The sequence below is a fragment of the Cavia porcellus genome, unplaced genomic scaffold (assembly GCF_034190915.1).
Source record: "Cavia porcellus strain 051 isolate PalLab524CR breed Dunkin Hartley unplaced genomic scaffold, mCavPor4.1 scaffold_5, whole genome shotgun sequence".
Taxonomy (NCBI): domain Eukaryota; kingdom Metazoa; phylum Chordata; class Mammalia; order Rodentia; family Caviidae; genus Cavia; species Cavia porcellus.
Window position 1 is genome coordinate 11,506,363 of NW_026947488.1, and position 21,217 is coordinate 11,527,579.

Genomic DNA, 21,217 nt, shown 5'->3' on the forward strand with positions numbered 1-21,217 from the left:
GGGCAGGGTGATTGTTACTGCAAGGTAACAGGTGGGGAAACTGAGGCCTGAGCCAGAAGGTCTCATCCTCTCAAAGTATTACAGAACAGCTACGATCTGCTTGTTCCATGGTCCAAAAAAGAAAAAGTCTGAACATCAGTTGAGTACTAACCGCTGTGTTGGGCTCAGAGGATCCAGCACTGAACAAAACAAGCAAAAACTTGCCCTTGGGGGGCCAGAGATGTAGCTCAGTGACACAGTGCCTGCCTGGCAAGCGCAGGGTCCTGAGTTCAATTCCTGGTACCAAAAATAACAACAAAACAAAAACTTCCCTGGGAGGAGCCTGTGTTCCAGAGGAAGGGGCTCAGGAATCTAGGAGACGTGGACAGAGTTTCAGGGGTGACGGGTGGTATGAAGGGAAGTGAGGATAAGGTGGACCTGCCAGGGTCAGGGCAAAAGAGGTGTGTGTGTGTGGAGCAGAGCTGGGTTCTGGAGGTTGAACCCGGGCTCTTTAACTGAGCTACATCCCCAGCTGCTTTAGAAATTTTTTTTTTTCTTTTGAGACAGTGTCTCACAAGCTACTAAGTTGCCCAGGCTGGCTGGGGCTTATACTCCTTCTGCCTCAGCCTCCTAGAGTGCTGGGATTCCATGTATCCCCTGGTTAGCGGGAGGGATGGTCTTAAATACTCTGAGCTTCCTCCTCTGGGATGAGGCCATGAAGGTTCCAGTGCCGAGTCAGGCCCCCAGCTGCCTTTCCAAATTGGAAAGAGCTGTAATTCTGGTCACTGCCAGGGTAAAGTTTCCAAGTTATGACGGTTGCACAGGGAGCCTTCTGGCCAATGGTAGTGGCAGAGCTCAACTCCTTGGTCCCAGCCATCTGGGCTCCTGAAGCATTGACCCTGTCCACTCACTGTGGTTGGTACAACCGTGTGCTTTTCTCTCCTGGCAGTCCCAGCCATCAAGACGGAGCCCAGCGATGAGTACGACCCCTCTTTGATCTGCAGCCCCGCCCATGGGGGCCTGGGGAGCCAGCCCTACTACCCCCAGCACCCAATGGTGGCCGAGTCCCCATCCTGCCTTGTGGCCACCATGGCTCCCTGCCAGCAATTCCGCTCAGGGCTGTCCTCCCCTGACGCCCGCTACCAGCAGCAGAACCCAGCGGCCGTCCTCTACCAGCGGAGCAAGAGCCTGAGCCCCAGCCTGCTGGGCTACCAGCAGCCGCCCCTCATGACCACACCCCTGTCCCTTGCGGACACCCACCGCTCCGTGCTGGTGCACGCAGGCTCCCCGGGTCAGAACCCAGCCCTGCTCCACCCCGCGCCTGCCAACCAGCAGGCCTCACCGGTCATCCACTACTCGCCCACCAACCAGCAGCTGCGCTGCGGGAGCCACCAGGAGTTCCAGCACATCATGTACTGCGAGAATTTTGCACCTGGCACTGCCCGGCCTGGCCTGCCTCCGGTCAGTCAAGGTCAGCGGCTAAGCCCGGGCTCCTACCCCACAGTTATTCAGCAGCAGAACACCCCAAGCCAAAGAGCCGCCAAAAACGGACCCCCAGTCAGTGACCAAAAGGAAGCGCTGCCCACAGGAGTCACAATTAAACAGGAGCAGAACTTGGACCAGACCTACTTGGATGACGGTAAGATGCTCTGTTTTCTCGTTGCCTCTAAGGAAAGTCCCCCCGCCCAAAGGTCACTGAATGGCTTCTGTACAGTGTGTTCCCCACCCTTGTAGGACTCGGGTCCCCACTTAATTTAGGGACTCCAGTAAGATGGCCTGTCATGCTGTGCAGCTAGCGGCTCCCAGCAGGAGCTTTGGCGGTGGGTGGTTACAGTTTCAAATGTCCCCTCCTAGCACCCCAGTAGACAAAGCAAAGGCAGGAGGTTCTGCCTACAGGCGTGTTGTCTCCCAAGGTCACGAGCTAGGTCATTTCACTGTTTCCATTCTCATTCCGGTTGCCAGATTTAGACTGAGGATAGGAAAGCAAAAAGGAAGGCAGACCAGCCTCCCCTCTTCCTGGAGAGAAAGCCCACTCCACAGCCCGCTTGTGCAGGAGGGGCGGGGAGGAAGGAGGCCCAGTGGCCACTGAGCGGCCTCCCTCGGCGGCAGGAGCGCAGGAGCATGAATAGGGCTTGTGGGTGGCCAGGCGGCTGGGCTGGGGGGACACAGAGCACACTGATGGGAGGGTGGCAGTGGGCTTCAGCTGTGTGAGCCCAGTGGAGGGTGGCGGGCCCAGGGGGAGATGCAGGAAGGCTCCCGGGGTGGCCAGAGCGCTGTGGCCTGCTGATCTGGGTCTGGGAAGGAAGGGCTCGAGTTGCATGGATCAGGCTCACCTGAGATCAGTGAGGAAGCGCTGCAGGGCGGGGAGGGGGGGCAGGCACAGCAGCCTTTTCTTGAGGGCTCTGGAGAGTTGGGGAAAGCAAGCAAGTGGCGGGAGTTTCTTAAGAGAAGGAAACCCTACGAGGGGCAGGGTGCCCGTGTTTCATAGCCCGTGGTGGCTCACACACAAAGAGCCTGGCACCAGAAGTGTTTCCAGCTTGGGAATATTTGTAAAGACTTTGCCAATTGAGCATCCCTACTGCAAAAATCTGAAATCCAGAATATCTAGAATCTGAAATTTTTTGAGCATCATGTTGGTGCTTTTGAATTTTGGTTTTGGATTTCAGAACATTTTGAGATGTTGGATTAAGGATCTTCTGTCTACACCCTCAAAACTCAATTTTTTAGTAAAATTAGCTCTCAGGAACTCAGCCCAGGAGTAGAAAATTTGCCAGAGAGCTTCAAAACGCCCACAGTAGTTACGATAAAGCCTATATTCAGACACTTGGGTGCCAGGAAAATCCTTTAATGCTCACTCAGACTTTGCACAGAGTCTTGATGGGCCAAGTTATCGGGAGAGTCTGTGACTTCTAGTAGTTTCTGTGTCCTCTCTCTGGTGACACCACCCACCTAAAAGGTCACCTAAATTGATTGAGCTAAGACCGGGGGGCCACTCGGTATAGGACATCCCATCCCGAGTGCCTTACAGAGCCGACCTGAGTGTTGCTGTGCGACTCATTGGTTGACTGAGCCAGAATAATCGAGCACAGAGTGAAAGCTACTTGCTCTTTGTGCAGTGGAGACCGGTGTCCCATCGGTCCTGTGGTGACTTGCATCGGAAATGGCTAAGAGGAAGTCTTGGTGCTTATTGGAAACGGCTGTCAGCATAGAGAGTGCGACCTAGACAGCCTGCCGGGGAGTCCAGGCTGTAACTGCACCTGTCCCCATTTGCATCTGGAGACCGTGTGGGAGGCGAGGTACTTTAGGACCACATGAGTGTCCAAGCAGGGCAGGGTGTCTCCAGCTGTCCGTGCCAGGTGCTGAGTTAGTCCCCAGAGGGTCTGATTGCAGTCTCCCATCCTGTCCGTCATCCCATGTGAAGACTGACCATGAGCACCTTGGTTGGGAGACCACAATGTCCAGGTGGCCCAGGTAGTCACAAGTGTGTGGAGCAGCCCCAGGTTGGGCTAACTTCTGTCACAGAGGAAGCAGCTGAGTGGAGCCCCGAGGCGTCCTTGTGGATCCGGTTGGGCCCTCGGTGTGGGGTGTGCTCCCAGCCGGAGCCCTGAGCTCAGTGAGATTGTTCTGGGTGGAGTGCGTTCTTGTGGGCCCTGCCCGTGGGATTTCAGGAGGGATCCTCTGCAGAAGATTCCACAGCTTAAAAATGTGAAAGTAACTCGTCTGCTGCTGTCTGCCTGGGGGTTTTGTCCAAGTTGGCTTTTCTGGGAAGCAGGGCGAGAGCCCAGCCCTCGTGTGCCCAGGGCCCGGGAAGGCTCTGCCGCTGGGAGAGGAAGCGAGCAGGTGGGTGCGTGTGGGAGGAGGCCTCTGATTCTAGACAGACACAAGCACCCATCTTGAAAGCTGACTTGCATCTCCCTGGGGTCCCGGGAAGCCCCCCGGACTTGGCTGGGTTTTTCCCCGAGGCTGGCCATGACCTGGGCGTCTGTGGAGACCCTCTCACGCCTCGCGCATGTCCCCCACCTGCATGCCTGCTGGAGACCCCACTGATGGGGGCCTGCGCTTCCTTGAGCTCCAGAGCGCGGCCTCTGTGTTCTCTGCTGGGAGGGCTGAGGACCCTGCACAAAGCCTCTGTGAAACAGCACAGAGCAGCCCTGGGTCTTGCTGGCGATACTTTCTGGTCAAGGCGCCGGGGTCAGCATGTAAGATGATGGCTGAGCAAGTGGATTTCAGACAGTGAGAGCGGGAGGCTGTGGGCTGGGGTGTGGCCCGCAGACTGTGGGTGGGAAGGGCCACTCGGGAGATCTGAAGGAAGGGTGTTTCGGGGAGAGGGAACAGCAGGTGTGGAGGCTACGAGGCGGAGCAGCAGGCTGTGGTGGCTGGGTTTCTGGGTTTCCGGCAGTGATGCCATGCGATCTTTACTTTTTGTAAAGATCTCTCTGGCTGCCTTGGAGAAATGAATGATAAAGAAGCAAGAGTTGGAGGGAAAGTTTTTAAGAGAAGAAAATGTTGTCATAGTCTCCTCTATGCAGGGGCTTTCTTTCTTTGATTTTAATCATTCACAGTCCAAAATATTACGTGGAACATTCTAGAAATAAACAATTCTAAGTTTTTTTTTAAAAAGTGCTTAAGTCTGAAATCACATTTATTACAATATATTGTTGAACGCTATTTTATTATTCGTTACCATTGTTCTTCTCTCACTGTGCCTAAGGCAGGTGAACTCAGTACCCACAGAACTCCTCAGGATAATCGGTGGTTCAGGCACCCCCTGGAGATGTGCCCCCGGGTTGGGGGTCCCTGTACTTCCTTTTAGACCCAGCCAGCTCTGAAGAATGCAGCTCCCAGGGCTGGTCCGTGGCGGGGAGGGCGCAGCTTTGTGGAAGGTGTGCTTTACACACTGTTTCCATGGCACGGCTATTTAAAGTGCACCTGGAATTGCCCACATGTGCACGGTGCAAGCCCCTGACCGCTTCCTTTGTGTCAGGTTGAAGTGGCCTCCTCTTAGCACCCAGGCTAGGCGAGCAGGGCGAGGGGCCTCGGATGTGACTTTCACTGGTCCGTGCACAGCATGTCCCAGGAGCCATGTTGACCCCACAGCTGACCTGGGGATTTTGAGGTCACCGGGCTGTCTCACCGCAAAGTGCACTGCAGACTCTGGGGGCTGGGCATACACTAGCACCCTAGAGACTCAGCCACAAACAGGAGGGCCATGAGGGCAGAGGTGCGGCCTAACTCAGAGCTCACCCCTGACCTCGTGGGGAGGAAGGATGTGGTCTTCGTGCTGGCTAGAGCCCTGTCCATGGCCAAGGACAGCCCATGCCATGTATGTGTGTGTGTGTGCACGTGGGGGTGAGAGAATGTGTGTGCTAGTGGGTCAGTCTGCTCCTTTTAAAGTCTGTTTCTCTATTCCAAATACAAAGTACTTAAAAAGTACTCACTGAAATGCGCTAATTAAATGAACTTGAATATTTCACTCTGTATGTAAATACTGAAGTGGGCACTCATCAAGAAATCAGTAGTGCACCCTGCGAATATCACAAGTGGGCTATGCCCCGAATTACTGCCCAGATTGTGACACAATCTTGTCAGCACCACAGAAAACGCACCTGTGTCCTTCTGTCCCTTTTGCAAAAGCAGCCACCTCGTGGCTTCTAAATCCCTCTGGGAAGTACATTGTGTCCTTTCTGGCTTTCTTCTGTCCACCTCAAGGTCGTGAGACTGGTCCCTGTCGTGGGTGTGGCTGAATTCATTCTTTTTCCTTGAGGTGGATTCTGCTCCCACCATCCTGTTCGTCCTGAAGGACATCTGGGTGGCTTCCAGTTTTCTGAATGAAACTCTGAGCATTCTTGAGCTCTTTATCTTGGACCCAGACAAATACATTTCAGTTGCTTATTTGGCCAGGAGCAGGGCTCTTGCCAGTTTTCCATGGTGCTCGTACCCATTTATATACCACACGCAGTCCGCAGAAGTCATTAAAGTGTAGTCGCGTGCCGCCTTCTGAACTTGGGTCCAGCCCTCCCAGTGACCTGGGGGTGGGGCAGGATCACCTGCCCGAGCCAGCTGCTCACTGTCCTCCAGCTGTCTCCTCACTCGGGAGATCCATCTTCCACTGCTAAAGGTGCATCAAGATTTGAACCTCAAGCTGCCAACAGAACACATGTGGCTCCCGAAGAAGCTCAGGGAGAGGGACACTGTTACTGATAGCAGCAGCCCTGCCTGCTGTTCAGGCTCTCCTGGTGCCTTCAATAGGTTACCTCTGTTTGGGGAGCTTAAACACCTGGCCCTCTTTTGCTTGATAAGAGCACATGAAAAATGGAAACGTCGCAGAGGAGGACCTGAGTGTGAGGCCCAGAGGCTGGGGTTCCAGGCAGCCGAGGAGCAGCGTGAGTGTCCTGTTCACCTGGGCTGCAGGAACATCTTTCCCTCTACCCTCGGCAGAGCCCCTCGGGTGCAGACTCACCACGTCACCTCTGCGTAACTCCTCGTGGAGGTGGCTCCAGGTGGCACAGGCCAAGGGTTCAGCCGGGCCATGCGGACTGTGCCAGGCAGCGGCCTGCTGGTGTGTTTCCTTTTCTGTTTGATCTGGCTTTCGTCTTCCCTTTGCCTTGTTCCCTTTGCTCGGTATTTACTCAGACCTAAGCTGCTAACCGGCTCAGGGTCCACCACCAACGGCGTGCTTGGGCAAGTCTCCTTGTGCCTCGGTTTCCCCGCCTGTAAAATGGAGGTGACCGCAGTTCCTGATGCCTCCGGCCGTGCTGAATGCAGTGAGCAGACAGTCAAGGCGTGTCGCGCATATGCTCTGTGCTTGGCCAAGAGAATCGTTCATAACTATTAGCGGCTGTTTGTGTTATAGCTTTAATCACCTTGACTTCTTGTCATAGTTCACATTTTAAAAATGTTTTTGGGAAGGAGGAAGAAAAATTGACTACTGTGGTACTTGGCAGTGGGCTCCCTCACCCGCATGCCCCTTTTCTTCCATGTGGGCAGAAGGGTGGGCGGGGCCAGGGTACACTGAGGTCACCCTCTTTGGAGGACCTTGGGATGCTTCTCTGCCCAGAGGGAGGATGCCCTCAGCCTGGGGACTGTGAGGACTCTGCCCCTGGTGGAGTGTGGACCCGTGGCCCGAGTCCTTCTGACTGTGCCACTAGAGAGGCTGGAGTGTCCTCTGAGGCACTCTGTGCCCAGAGGCTGTGCCCGTGCGTGAGAAGCAGGCGAGGCAGGCATGGGCACAGGGCACACCCTCTAGGGGCAGGAGGTGGGAAGGAGCCAGTGAGGAGGAGCAGTCTGTGGCCGGCTGCCCTGTGCGCAGCGGGCCAGGCGGGTCTCGTGGGGGCTGTGACCAGGCAGCTGCGGGTCAGCTGGCACACAGAGTCCCCTGGGGCCTTGTTGAGGCCCGGCCTCCATTTGGGGCTCTACAGCAGCAACCGGGGATTCTTGTTCTGGTGAGAACCGTGCAGCTGTACCTGGCCAAGTGGGATACCTGGTGTCATCATGTAGGGTCATGTGCTGTTCCAGAAATCATCCGACGCCACCAACACCTCATTTAATTCATGGGGTCACCTGTGCAGGACACCAGCAAAATACTACGTGCCTGCTGAGGGCTTGTGCAGCATTCTTTCTTATGTTCATTTTAGAGTACATCAAAAATGAAAAAATAGTATTGAAGGAATCCAGCAAAAACCTCATTCTCGTTTCTGCTTTTCCCTCTGATGTTAGTTTTTCTCTTTCTAGGGCATTTTTCTCAACCTTTTTGAGTCATTATCACCCCTCCTTGGGGTACCCATTTAGACTGCCCCCCAGCATCAGCCCTGTAATGCTGTAACTTTCGTTAGGTACAGAGGCCTTTGCAGGACCGAAAGCATCGTCTGTGTGAGATTATTTTAACCCGCTTCTCCTGGCAAGGCGTGCTCCGGAGTTTATGCAGTCACGAGCAGCTGCAAGTGGACATTTGTCCTTATTTTCTACCTTTCTTCTACAAAAGGTAGTAAAATACCCACACAGGCTCCCTGTGGGTGGGATCTCGGGGTATCACAGGCAGCAGGACGGATGGCCTTGTGCACCTGTCACTCAGGGAACGGGGCTTGTTCTCCGGAATGGGGCTGCTGGCCCATGGGCCCAGCCTTGGATGTGGGCCTCTGCAGGGTGGCTTCTCACTGTGGGGCCTGGCCTCCAGAAGTGTCTTGCCACCTTTCTGTTCTGTAACTTTGGGCAAGTTATGCCAGTGGCTCCCAGTTCTCCGGGTATTGTAAGAGTGAGACCCTTACAGCGCATGCCCAGGACCTGGAGTGCAGGGCCAGTGATCAGTGGTCAGCATACCCTCGCCCCACCACCTTCGGCATCCCTGCTGTAATCCTCCATCAGTTCTGGGCTCTGGAGGTAGCAGGGGCAAAGCTGACCTTTGAAGAAGTGCTAGAGAGGTGGACTCAGCCTGGATTCTCCTCACCCTCATCTCCTGGTAATTCAGCAAAGGATACTTGCCAGTCTCATTAAAAAGTCCCAGAGTTCAGAAAATGCTGCAGACCACAGAGGACCCCACAAAATTGGCAAGAGTTGCTCTCTGAAGATCACGTAGTTGAGCCCATAGCAGAGTCTCTCTCCTGGAAGAGTGGACCCCAGATAGGCATCTGCCCCCCATGACAGCTTCGTTCCCGCTCTGCGGTCGCCCTTTCCTTCTATAGACTTTACATTTTCATCCCAAATGAGACACGCTTTGCAGAAAGCCACCAGCCAGCTGCCTCCCTGTCCAGAAACAGCCGTTTTCTTAAATTCTGCAAAGCAGATGTTTCCAGAGGAATGTGTGCTTGCGTTTGGAGGTCAAAAGCCACCAAACCGCAAGCAAGTCCGTTCCCAGACTTCCTGTCCACTCAGCCCACATTCCAGAGCAGCATCGGCCTCCCCGAGAGCAGACAGCTCCCCGTAAAGGGACCAAGACAGACACCGCCCCATGCCGGCGATCGGCTGGTCAGTCATCCACCCAAACCAGTATTCTTAATTGCCTGAGTCATTTGTGCTGCATTTAGTGTCCACCTCCAAATGGGGCTGTCTCTGGCTGTAACAAATGATTGTCCTTGTGACGGGAAGGTGCTTGGTTGAACAGTGTGTATGGGCAGCTCATCATTTAAGACATTTTAAAGGTGTTCTCCTTATTTCATTCCTATCAGAATAAGGTGTAGGAAGAGGCTCATGGGATTCACCTCCCTGCCCGGGTGCCATGTGCTGGGCATTTCCTGACATGCAGCCCCTTGGGGGGAGGACTGGGGACATTATCAAAACAACACTATAGGCTGGGAATGGTCTTTACTCAGCCGAGCCACACCCAAAATAAGCCAGAATTTTTGTGATATATCTGTAGATAGACAGACAGACAGATGGACGGACATCTCAAGTTATAGACTCAGACAGGGTCAAGATTTTTAAAAAAGGGGGAATAAATAAAAAGGGCCTAGATTTAATGCCTAGTACTGAAAAAAAAGTTGAAAAATAATTTAGTTGCGTCTATGAATTGGATGGCAGTTGATCCGATCTTACTTTATACACTGGATGTTTCTGAATGTCCCCTACCTTCCCCTCCATTAATAAATCCATTCTGGATAAACAGCCAAGTTTTGTTTTCCTCGGGAGAAACCCACAAAACTCTCACACAAAATAACCTTTTAGGAAGTAGCTTTGGTTTTGCTCCATCTTAGGAAATTCAGATGCTGGTGCATTAGGGGTGGTGGTTGCGTGCAGGAATAATTTTGGTCTTTCTTCTTACTTTGGATCTATTCAAGTTTATTTTACACCAGTTTTCTTTTACTTTTCATCCTGGTGGGGGGAAAAGGGTCTTTGTTCTTGAGGAATGATGAAACCATTTTCTTGGCTCTCCTCATGGCATTTTTGACACCTATTTAATTTTTTATTGATGCTGGGATCTGGTCAAGTTGAGACCGTTTATTAAGGACAGGCTGGGTCTGCTTTGCCCATCCAAGTGTCAGGAATCTGTCTGCAGGTGAGTCAGAGACACCGAGGGCTGAATTTGAAGGAGTCTGTTCTGGTCCTCAGCAACCAACCCTGCTACTCTCAGCTTGGGAGATGACATCTGTCTCGTCCCTTTAAATTGCCATGAAACCAGATCTCCAGCAGAGCAACCCAAGTGGAGAGAGCCCTGGGTCGTGTTACCAGGCGCCTCCCAGCTCGGTTTTATGATGGGATTTTCTGTTGCAAGCAGTTGGCACCAAGGTCCCAGGCAGTCTGCAAACTTAACAAATGGGTTTCGTCTGAAGCCCGTTAGTTCCACTACCCCAGGAAAGCTGAGGGGACACTCTCTGGTTGTTAATTTCCGAAATTCTGGACCAAGTGGTAGTTCTGTTGCATAAGCCGACGACATGGTGGATGCCTTTGAAATGTTCCGCAGCCGGTTCTTGTAGATTTCTGGAAGTCAGTGGTGTCTTTTGAATTCTCAGCTTTATTGGATGCCTAAAAAAGAACTGACCCCAAGTTGATTAAAGCGCCCTCTCCGCTCCTTACAGATGGATTGAGTTGTGGTCTGCTTTAGCACTTGGGAGAGGGGCGGCTGACCGGTGTTCCGCGGGCTGCGTTCAGCCTGCAGATTATTTTGTTTGGCCCACCCGCACAGTATTTAAAAAAAGAGTTTTGGATTAGATACCAACATTTAAAAACCAGGGGATTACACACAAAAATACAGACTTCCGGCTTCCCTCAGAAAGCCAAGGATCTGGCCACCGGGGTCCCCGGGGTCTGCGTGGCAGCTATGTGGGGTCAGAGCCACGGCCAGCCCAAGTGGGGCCACCTCCCTGGAGACAGCACAGGCTTGTCCACAGCCCGGGCCCTGCTTTCGCCTCCCAGTGGTGGTGTTTTATCACCCCGCCGTCTACTTCTTGGCTGACAGCTTTCCTATCTTAACTCAGGCGGCATCTGAATTTGTGACTTTGGTTACAAAAGTACCTCTCGTCTCTACGAGGACCTGCATGCAGCATGGGGCTCTTCTTTGCTTCTTTTGTCTGTCTGTCTGTCTTCCTCCTCCTTGTGGATACAGGGTCAGGTTTTTAAATAGGGCTAAGATTTTCATGGCAAAATATTTGGAGCGTATATAAATAGCAGGCTCTCAGAGTGTACCCCGGTGTACCCACCACCCACAGCAACTGGGGAGTCACCTCGAGGCTGATGTGATTTTTTTTCTACTTTACCCTTCCCCACCTGTATTGCTCAGCAGTAATTTGAAGCAAATCCGAGACATTATGTCATTTCCTGTATTGGTGCTCAGTATGTATCTTTACACCATTAGCATACCTGCAAATAACACTTTCTTCCTATCACAGAGTAGACTGTGATCCAACTTTCACTTATAAACATTGTGAAAGGTTTTCTCCTTCATTCTGTTTTTATTAGGTGGTTGTTTGTTTGCATCAGGGGTTAGCCCAGGTTCATAAATCTGTCTCAGTCTAGAGGTTCTTTAGATTAAAGATCAAAATGAGGATGTCATGAGCAGCATCGAGCCATTTATTTGGTGAAAAGAACTAGGTAGTGTGTCCTGTGGCATTTCTCACAGCATGGCTTGTACTGCTTGTGTCCCCGTGGTGAGATTCGCCGTGTCCTCTGTCCTCTGCGTGACCTTTACATCAGTAGCTGACTTGAGAGGTGCAGTGGAGTCATGCTGAGTTCTTTTGGGCAAAGCCACTTCATCGGCGATGACACCCTCGTGAGGAGGGAGCTTGTGGTCTCATCGCAACCCTCTTTGGTGATACCCATTCTGGTGACAGTGAATACCCAGCTCTGTTAACTCTGTGGTGCATTATTGCAAAATGGTGATCTATTCTTATTTGGCCATCACTTCCCCTTCTGTGAGCTGGAAAAAAGTTCTATAAAGGGAAACTTCCCTGCATGGACAATGGCAGAATTCATATAGGGAAGGCGGGATGAATGCTTGATTCTTCCCCCTTTATTTACCAGTTTTTAAAATAATGGTTTGGTTCATTAACATCCTCCTGTGGTGATCAATTAGGGTTGTTTGTGGGTTTTAGGGCTTTGTGTGTGTGTGTGTGTGCACCATTGTGAGTTCCTGGGTTTAAGCATAATTGATGTTTTAAGATTTGAATGGGTCTTTCTGGGTCCTTGGTTCTCATCACTGCTGGCTCTAAATAATATGACTTCCTCCTCTGTCTTCCTGTGGTTCAGCAATGTGCTCGGCTATTCAGATACTCAGGGCTTCAGTGAGGAAAGAACACTACACATAGACTCAGAGATGTGTCCCCTACATGTGGGGCGGGGACACCCTAAAATAGCGCTCACGTGCTGATGGATGAGATGTTCCTCGCAGCGCTGGGGAGACTTTATATGGGATTTCAGAGTTTGCAGGGCAGGGGAGGGTTAGGTACTGGTGGGGACATCGGTGTCTGCTGTTGTGTACCCACAGGTAGCAGTGGCTTTAACAAGAGAGTTTCTTCCTGAGGTAGCAGCAAAGGCATGTGCAGTCCACGGCTGGTTTTCTAGTACTGTGGCACCAGGTTTTTTCTGTCTTACTGTGCCACCATTCCTAGGTTGGCAGCCTCATCCACACTGTCCACAATGGGCCCTGGATAGCAGGAGAGAGGGCCTGTCCCTTCCTTTAAGAGAGGAAGCCATACAGTCCTTTGGCTGATACTCATTGGTCAGAGCCTTATCATGTGACCACCCTGAGCCACAGAAGTCTGGGAAATGTAGTTTATATGTTCTCACTACCCTCCACGTGCATGGCTTCATGTTTCCCTGAAGACAGGGAGAAATGAGCTTGGGACGAATAAGCACAACTGGAAAACAGCTCCGAGAGGAGGCTGGCTATTTTGCACTCTTTAATATCCTTAAGAGTCTCTTCATCAATTCCATGAGTATTTATGGAAAGCCTCCTATATGCCAAGGACAGTTTTTGGGCTGCAGAGACACAGAGGTCCATGAAACAGTCCCTGTGTTTATGGAGCCTGCCTCCTAGGTGGGGAAACAAACAACTAAATAAACACATATCATAATGCCAGGTGGCAGTAAGTGCTCCCCTGACGTGTACAATTATTGTTGACTTTCCCCAAATTCAGAGAGCCCTGTTCTTTAGGGTCAGTGCAGGAATTTTGAAACACTTGCCTTGTGTCTTTTTACTGGAAGTGAATCTCTAACTTGAGGATTTTGGCATTTTGGGCTGGACTCTTTCCTGGTGTAAGGGACTGTCCTGTGCCCTGTAGGATATTTTAGCAGCTTCCCATCCCAGTCATGATATCCTCAAATGTCCTCAGAGTCCACTGAGTACCCCTGGGTGGTAATCACCCTTGGAATATAGTGCTAAATATCCACCACTCCACACGTGTTGGGCGAAGGTAGCCGTCTGGTCTAGAGAAAGGCCTGTCACTGGCCTGCTGGAGAATTCCTGGAGCTCTCTGAGTGGGTGGAGCCGTCAGGAGCTAGTATCCTCTCTCTGGCATAGCGTCCTCCTGGTGTGGTGCCTAGGACAGTGGCTTTGGGATCAGAAGATGTCAGTGAGTCGTTTCTGTCAAACCCTGACTTGGAAAGAAGCCTCGCTCTTGCTCTTGTGTGAGGCCATGTGAAAAAGCAATCTGCAGACTGTCGCATCCCCACAAGCTCCGAGGGCCCAGGGCCATGGGTGCGGCAGGCTGGCTGCTCCAGGGCCATCCTGCTTAGCGTGTGCCTCTTGGTCTGCTTCTTGGCAGCTGAGGCTCCTTCCTACCTTCTTGATTTGAAGAGATATTTGCTGAGCACCTACCATGTGCTGGACTTTGTGCCCGATGCTGGGACCTGCAGAGTAGGAAGTCAGATGGAAGTCCCCCTCCATGACTGCAGCCTAAGGAAAGCTTGCTTTGGAGGGGCCACGCTGAGTGTCCAGCCATAGATAGAGGTTAGATGGGCCCCTGTGTGTTCTGGATGACACAGAGGCAGAGAGGATGGCTTCCAGGCAGTGGTCAGGGGCAGCCAGAGTGGGCGACTTCTCACGTGAGGAGGAGAGGAGCTGAGGAAAGAGGCTTCTCGGCAGAGGGGACAGCTGTGCAGGGGCCCCAAGGGGAAGGAGTAGGGCCTGTAGCTGGGGGCTGTCGCTGTGGATGCCTGGACACTGGGCCAAGCCAGCCTGTGGGCCTCCAGACCCAGATCCCACTCTGAGACGGCAGGGAGGTAATCACAGGGGTGAGCCATCCTCACACCCAGGGAGCCTGGAGATGGTGGGAGCCATTCGGCTTGTCTGTCTCCTGGAAATAGGGGCAGGTGGCTGTTTGGGGTCACAAAGCCAGAGGTTCAGAGGACCGATGTCCAGTTGGACTCACACTGGTGAGAAACGACTTGCACCAGTTTCTACAGAGAATGCGGTGTTACCTAGGGTGGCCCCTTCCAACTCCCCCTATCTGATGAGATACCCCAAACTGGCTTTGCTCTATACCCACAACACTTCCACCTCTAAAGGACACTACGCGTGTCCCACACTCACCTAGGCTGCAGTGGACTCATCTTTTCCTATCCCACCCTGCTTGGTTCCTGTCACTCGTATCTGTAAGCCTGCCTAAGGGGCTGGGGCAGGGCCCTAGCTGATTAACTTAATGTCTGCGACCTCAGTTTTACCCTATGTAAAATGGGCTAAGGCTTACATGAAATGGCACATGGAGGCGACCACAGGGGACCAATCACACAGTCAGCCTCCCTGGCATCACTGATAGCGCATCCTTCTCTCCCTCCTCCATGCAGGGCTAGGAAGTGGCTCAGCCCCTGCATGTGGAACATACTAGCCTTTCCCTGATAATCTGCACACCAGTCCCGGTTTCTACATTGCGTCCTCCAGATTTGAACTAGCTCTGTATCCTAATCTGTGGAGAGGGCTGGGGAGGAACTCAGGAGACCCTGGGAGCAGCCCTATCGCTCAGATCGGGGGGCAGGCTAGGAACTGATCCTAGAACATCCTGGGGAGATCAGCGGGCAGGTCCTCTGCCACCTCGGGGGCCTGATAGGACTCCTGTCTTCTCTCCGGGCCATTTCAGACCCGGGTCTGCTGTGGGTTCTGTGACTTTCTAACCTGTGCCCTCACACCCGCCTCCTCCCTGGACCTTCCGTTGTCCGGACATCACCCTCAGGGCTTGGTGCAGGGCCAGCAGATCAGAGCTGGTTGTTTTCTCCTTGGAGATTGGCAGCACTGGCACAAAAGCAAGGAAAGGGCGGGGGAGGATTCGCAGGGGAAGCGGATCGAGCGTGTGGTGGCGACGTGGCTCGAAGCACAGATCTGCAGCAGTGTCAGGTGTGACATGGGCAGGGGGCGGTTTGACAAGTCTCCTAAAATTTGGGATGCAAACATCCTAACATCCAGACTTTACCTGACTCCTTGCAGTTTGTCCTTTGGGGACTGGCATCCACTGGGGGACGGTATGGTGACCCCACAGCCCTGGTCCTGTCCCTGCGTAGTGTTCTCAGGCTTGAAGCTTCACGACACCAGGAGCTCCTGGTTACTCTTGGTTACTGGAGACCAGTGGAGGCCCCTGCTCAGGGCCTCTGAAGAGCCGCCTCTGGGTTTTGGGACCCTGAAGCAGACAGCTGACTACAGTCCTGTCTGCAGCTACAGCAGGGGCAGGCTAGAAAGCAGCCTGAGCGCCTGCTGTGTCTGGGTCAGCCACCCAGGGCCGCAGCAGCCGGGCCAGGGAGGGAGCTGCTCCGTGCAGGCTTGCCTTTGGTGTCCTCGCCTGCTTTGCAGTGTGCATGCATGCTTAGGAGAAAATGCAGAAAAAGAAGTGCTCGTGCAGGTCTTAGCAGTGACCCTAGAGGTTTCTATAAAAAAATAAAATAAAACGGAGATTTAGAAACAGAAACCTTTCACTTTTGCTGAGGGTGTGTCCCTATCACTGGGATGCATAGTGTCCCCTCTCCCACCTCCTTATCCTTGCCCAGGCTTCCTGTCTCTGGACCTTTGTCCACTCCATCTCCATCTGGAACGCTGTGCCCTCTTCCCTGTGCTTCAAGCCTCGCTGGACCAGGTCCCCTCCTCTGTAGTCACAGGGTTCTCTCTCTGGACTGAGTCCTGGGGACACACACAGCACCTTTTCCTGAGATCTCTCCCCCACTGACGGCTAATAGCGGGGGATGAGTGTCGCTGACCAGTCCATCTCCCTGCTGCCCCTGGCAGACAGTAAGCCCTTCCTCTGGGCCCCTGCACAGAAGGTGCTGGACGTTCCTTGTGGAGCAGAGCTGCTGTCCGACATGGGGCAGAGGCCACACACGAGAGCAATGGTCATACCAGCAGCTGCTCTTTGGCAGACACGACTGCCTACTGGGTACTTCACTGCATTAAATCATTTTATCAAAACAATACCCCACAAGGCAAGGGCTGCTATTGTCCCCATTTTACAGATGAGGAAACGATGACTCAAAGAGATCAGGTAACTGGCCCAAGGTCACAGAGCAAGTGAGGAAATTGGCCATTGTTCTTTCTCTTGGTTGTTTAGGAGAAAGATACCGGTGTTTCTTTGGGAGTTCAGCAGGACCCACAAGCTCTGCAGCATCTGCTGACAAAGTGGGGGCCCCCCCGCACTCCGGTGTAGCATCGGGCTTTGGTGTCTCCACTCAGTGGGGCAGCTTCAGAAGCCGTGCTGTGAATGCCACATTCTCTAGCCCTTGGGGCACCCACTGTGGGTTTGACTGAGGCCAGCCCGGGCCCTCAGAGACGTGCTATCTGCCAGGCCCACTAAAATCTGTTTCTTGCCTGCAGCCAGCTGTGTGGCCCAGCACCAGGCCATCCTTTGCGACGACAGAGTCAGGGGCCGCGGGAAGGGTTGGGAGCCACCAGGAGCAGAGCAGGGGCAGCTGCCCGCCCAGTGGCTCTGTGGAATGTGTCCCCTCCCTCATTCTGCTGGGCGTGGGCACACAGAAGTACTCCATTTGCAGAGGGCCTGAGACTGCTGCCCATCCTACCCTAAGGCTGCCCACGGGCACACGCAGCTGTCTCCTACCTGCTGCATTCTAGCCCTGCTCCTCCAGACTTGGTACAGGGCACCAGGGCTCGGGTCCTCTCCCTCAGCAGCAGTGGCCTTGCAGCCCTGGCCTGGCCAGTGGGTCCACTTCCAGTCATAGGCCACCCCCGGGCTAGGAAACAGGAACTGGCTGTGTCTTTTTTGGCTGCCAGGGCTCTGAGAAACTCCTACCCGGGCCCAGGAACTGGCACTTTCTTCCCCTGTCTACTTGTGGTCCCTTCGGGTAGGATGACACCAGCTCCCTGGCTGGTTTCCGGTCTGTGCTGGTTTGGACAGAGTGTAATCTCCTGACTCCAAAAGCAAGTGGCCCTGCCCCACCTGCAGGGCTGACCCTGTGCTCCGGCCCTTCCCTGACATGGTGGTCCCCAGTGGTTAGATGTCACTGTCTAAAGGATGCTTCTCTGTTTCCCACCAAATGAGCCTTGATTTCAGGGCAGGTCCAGAAGTCCTGTGTAACTGTCGAGCCCCTTCAGAGCCTGGGGACCTACACCTGCCTCGTAGCTTTCTGTGGCACGTGCACAGGTTGATGCGCTTAGCTCTCTATGGGTCTGACACATAGTAGCTGCTGAGCATGTGCCAGCTGCCGCCACCATTGCCACCATTATCAATATCCGTGAGCAGCCAGGGAGACCAACAGGTGCTGCAGGAACGAGGCGAGGTTCCTGCCCTGTGGATTTCAATTGAATGGGGAAGAAGAAGAAATACAACAAAGAAGGGTATTTCAGGTGGTGGGAAGTTCCATAAAGCAAAAACACTCAGCAGACAGGTGCGTTCTCTTCCCGAGTGTGCTGGGCAAACCCCTCGCTCCCGGCACAGACCTCGCGTGGGAGGCGCGAAGGCCTCCTTTTGACTTCCTGCTTCCGGGGCTGGGGATTTAGCCCAGCGGCGTAAGCGCCTTGCAAGTGTGCGGTCGTGAGTTCGATCCCTAGTACCGATAAGAACGAAAAAGACGTCCCGCTTCCTTCTGTCCTTCCGTTCTTTGCTTTCGGAGTTCATTCCTTCCCCTCCCTCCAGGTCTTCCTCCTCCTCTCTCCTTTTCTTCTTCCTTCCTTTAAATATGAAATCGCCTCCACTAGATCTATGCAAACATGCTCACAATACACACAGGTGGAACAACTCAAATGTATCACACACATACCCCCTGACACACACACACACACACACACACACACACACACACACACACCAAGTGTGAACAAAAGTAGGGTAACCATGACTTTCGAGCTCTTTGGTCAGTTTGAAAAATGTTAGCTGCGAACCTTTCAGCGCTTTGTCTAAAAGATGATTTTTAAGAAGAAAACTTCCCTCTACTATCATCACTCCTAAAAATGGAAAGTTATTTAATAGCTATCTGGCTGTTTAAAATTTTAACTATCTCAAAAATGCCTTTTTTAAATGTTTTTTTTTTTTTGAACTCTGGGTCCAAGGAGGACCCAGGTGGTAGTTGTGTGATTTCTCTTCGGCCATCCTTACCTCGTGCTTTTTTTCTTTCCGTGTTTCCCTGTTTGCCAGCTGGTGCACAGAACTAAACGGTCGGATTTTTGCTAGCTGCAGTCACATTCAACAGATTGCTTGGTATTTGGATTTGTGGTGAATTAGTGCTCTTTCTTTGCTCTCAGAAACAGGCTATCTGGAACCTGCTGTCCCTGCCTGGTGGCACACACACACACACACACGCATGCACACGCATGTGCACACGCACGCCCTCTCACACGGGCTTCTGCAGGCCCAGACCTGCCACCCTCTCTGGGCTGCAGGGCGTGTGGGTAATGTGTCGGCGACCTCAGCAGACAATGTGAACTTGTCTTCTGAAGAAGTGGTTGCGCCAGTTTGTACTCCCGTAAACACCACACACTTACGAGTTGTCACCACGTTTGATACTGTTGCATGTTTTTTGTTTTTCTTTCCTCCTTAACTGGTGTCTGAGAAACAGTGTTTTTCATGACGGGCTGAGTTTATGTTCTGCAAGGATCGTGCTCCTGGGGCGTGGCTCTGGGTGACACTTCCTGCACTGTGCCATCCAGCTGGCGGCATCCGTGTCACTCAGTGCTTGTTAGAAATACAGATCCCAGAGGCCCACCTAGACCTGCTGATCGAAGCTGCTTCTCTGCTTTCTCCCCACCCGTGTCACTCGTGGAGATTTCCTGTGCTCCCTTCCAAAGACGCAAAGTCTTCCCTTCCGTTCTTCAATGTGTCACTTACTGGAGTTGGTTTTGTGTCCAGCTGTGCTAAGGCTCTGATAGCACAGTTCCCTACAGGGTCCGCTGGCCGCCTCAAACCACCTGTGGAGACATTTGTCCTTTCCCAGTGATCCCTCGTGCTGGAAATGTTTTTCCATGTCAGTGTGGGGCTCGTCCTGGGCTTTCAGCCTGGTGCCATAGGTCAGCTTCTCTGCCCAGCTAATTACACTCCCTCTTTTAAATTGCATCTATTTATGGCAGAGCAGTGCACACACTGCCTTCATTATGGGAGCTGTGTCAGAAACCTGCCTCTCTGGGAGGTGCCAGCACCAGTGTGCCGGTCGTTAGAAGTGTCCTGCTGTGTCCTATCACCTGCTTTTCTGTGCAAACCCGAGTGGGCCGTCAGGCTCCAGGGGATTGCACTGAATTTTGGGTCAATTTTAGATCATTCAAATCTAGCACAATTCGGGGAAAGGGACATTTCCAGTTTTAAATTTTTACAGGACTTTTTAAAAGCACACTTAAGGTTTTCATAATAGAACTAAAGAAGACCCCTCTCGCAGATCCCTGTCACGGGAGCTGGGATCCATCCACAGCCGTCTCTCCCCTCCTCTCTGATCATAGTGGCCCTGGGTTGGAAGGACAGAGGCGCAGCTGGAAGGCGACCTGACCTCTGTCTCCACACTGCTCTGGTGTCCCAAGGATTACGTGCCTCTTAAGGCACCTCTTCCTTCCCACTAGTGGTAATTTCTCCTGTGTCCCAGGAGCCTATGAGTGGGGCTCAGCAGGGAGATGTCCACCAATGGAGAAAACATTTCTCCCTTACACTGGGATAAGGGGAAAAGGAAGGCCTTGGCTTCCTCCGGAAGCCATGTCCTAACCTCACGTGGCGCGGGTTAGTGCCCCCTGAACAGGTGCTCGGAGGCAGGTGAGCCCTTGGAAACTGTGGGGCCAGGACAGAGAGAGGGCCTGGGAGAGGGCATGCCTGGCAGGCGTGCGGTGTGACCAAAAGCTCAGAGGCACTGTCTTCTTTTGACCGTGATGCACCCATTCCCAGTTTCTCAAGTGGCCACCTCTACAGGGATGAGCGTGATGGCACTCCACCGTCCTCACGCGGAGGCCAGCGCTGGGCTGCCAGCCCTTAGAAGCCATGGTTTATTTGTTCATTTGTCCTGCTTTTCCCTTATTCATTCATGCCACAGCTGCTTGCTGTTCACTGTTGGAGGTGGCACAGTGAACTCAGGCTCGGAGCCCTGTCCTCTCGAGCTCATGTCTAGACATTGGCTGTGTCCACTCTGGTCCAGCTATTGCCCGCTTGGCCAGGCACCTTCCCCCTGAGACTTTGGAGCAGCTCCAGGTGACTGTCAGAAGCCACACCTGGCTGGGGAATTGCTGGGTAAACCTCCTGCCCTCTGGTCCACTCTCTGGGCTGCTCATGGAGTTGAGCCTGGAGTTCTGAAGAGATTTCCTCAGGTCCAGAGGTGCAAGGTGGGCTTGGGAGAGAAGGAGGTCGAGGAGGGTGCTGGGAGCAGGCCCCAAGGAGCTGTGCCCTCTTGCTTGGCTGTGGCAGGATCAGTCCCCTCCTGCTGCCCTGGGCTTGGCACCTCTTGGCTGCGGCTGATCTGCCCTCCCCCTCTGCCCACGGCTCTCTCCTCTCCTCTAGCACCTTCTGAACCTGTGCTCTCAGAACCGCCATGCCTACTCATCCCGAGAGCCGGGGACGTTGGGATGAGGCTAAGTGAGACATTTTCTCGTAAGTCGTGAGGCCTTGCTTGTAAGCCGTCTAGCAGGCTGGTGCTGTGCAGATCTGCTGCCTGTGCTTGGCTTCCGGAGCCTCTGGTTTGCAGGCAGCAAGTGACTCAGATGCTGCCGTGTGTGTGGCCGGCCCAGGGCAGCCGCTGCACCATGCGGGGCTGGGAGGGGCCCTCTGGGCAGGATGTGCGAAGGCATTTCTCAGCCACGCTGCAGAGGCACAGGTAGCTTCCAAGGTGAAAGCTCTCAGGTGAAGAAGATGGACTCGGGTGCCAGGGGTTCGGTTAACCAGGAGCCCACCCTGGGCTGAGCCATGACGAGCTGGGC

General features: G+C 53.2%; 1 protein-coding gene across 5 annotated transcripts in view; it reads left to right on the plus strand.

Moving 5' to 3' along the window:
* The window catches only part of Nfatc2 (nuclear factor of activated T cells 2), a 123,812-nt gene that overhangs the window by 89,379 nt on the left and 13,216 nt on the right, over nucleotides 1-21,217 (plus strand). For all 5 annotated transcript variants that reach the window (XM_063248152.1, XM_063248155.1, XM_063248151.1 and 2 more), the window contains exon 9: nucleotides 929-1,618. In XM_063248152.1, the coding sequence (XP_063104222.1) occupies nucleotides 929-1,618 (690 nt within the window). The remainder of the gene's footprint in view (nucleotides 1-928; nucleotides 1,619-21,217) is intronic.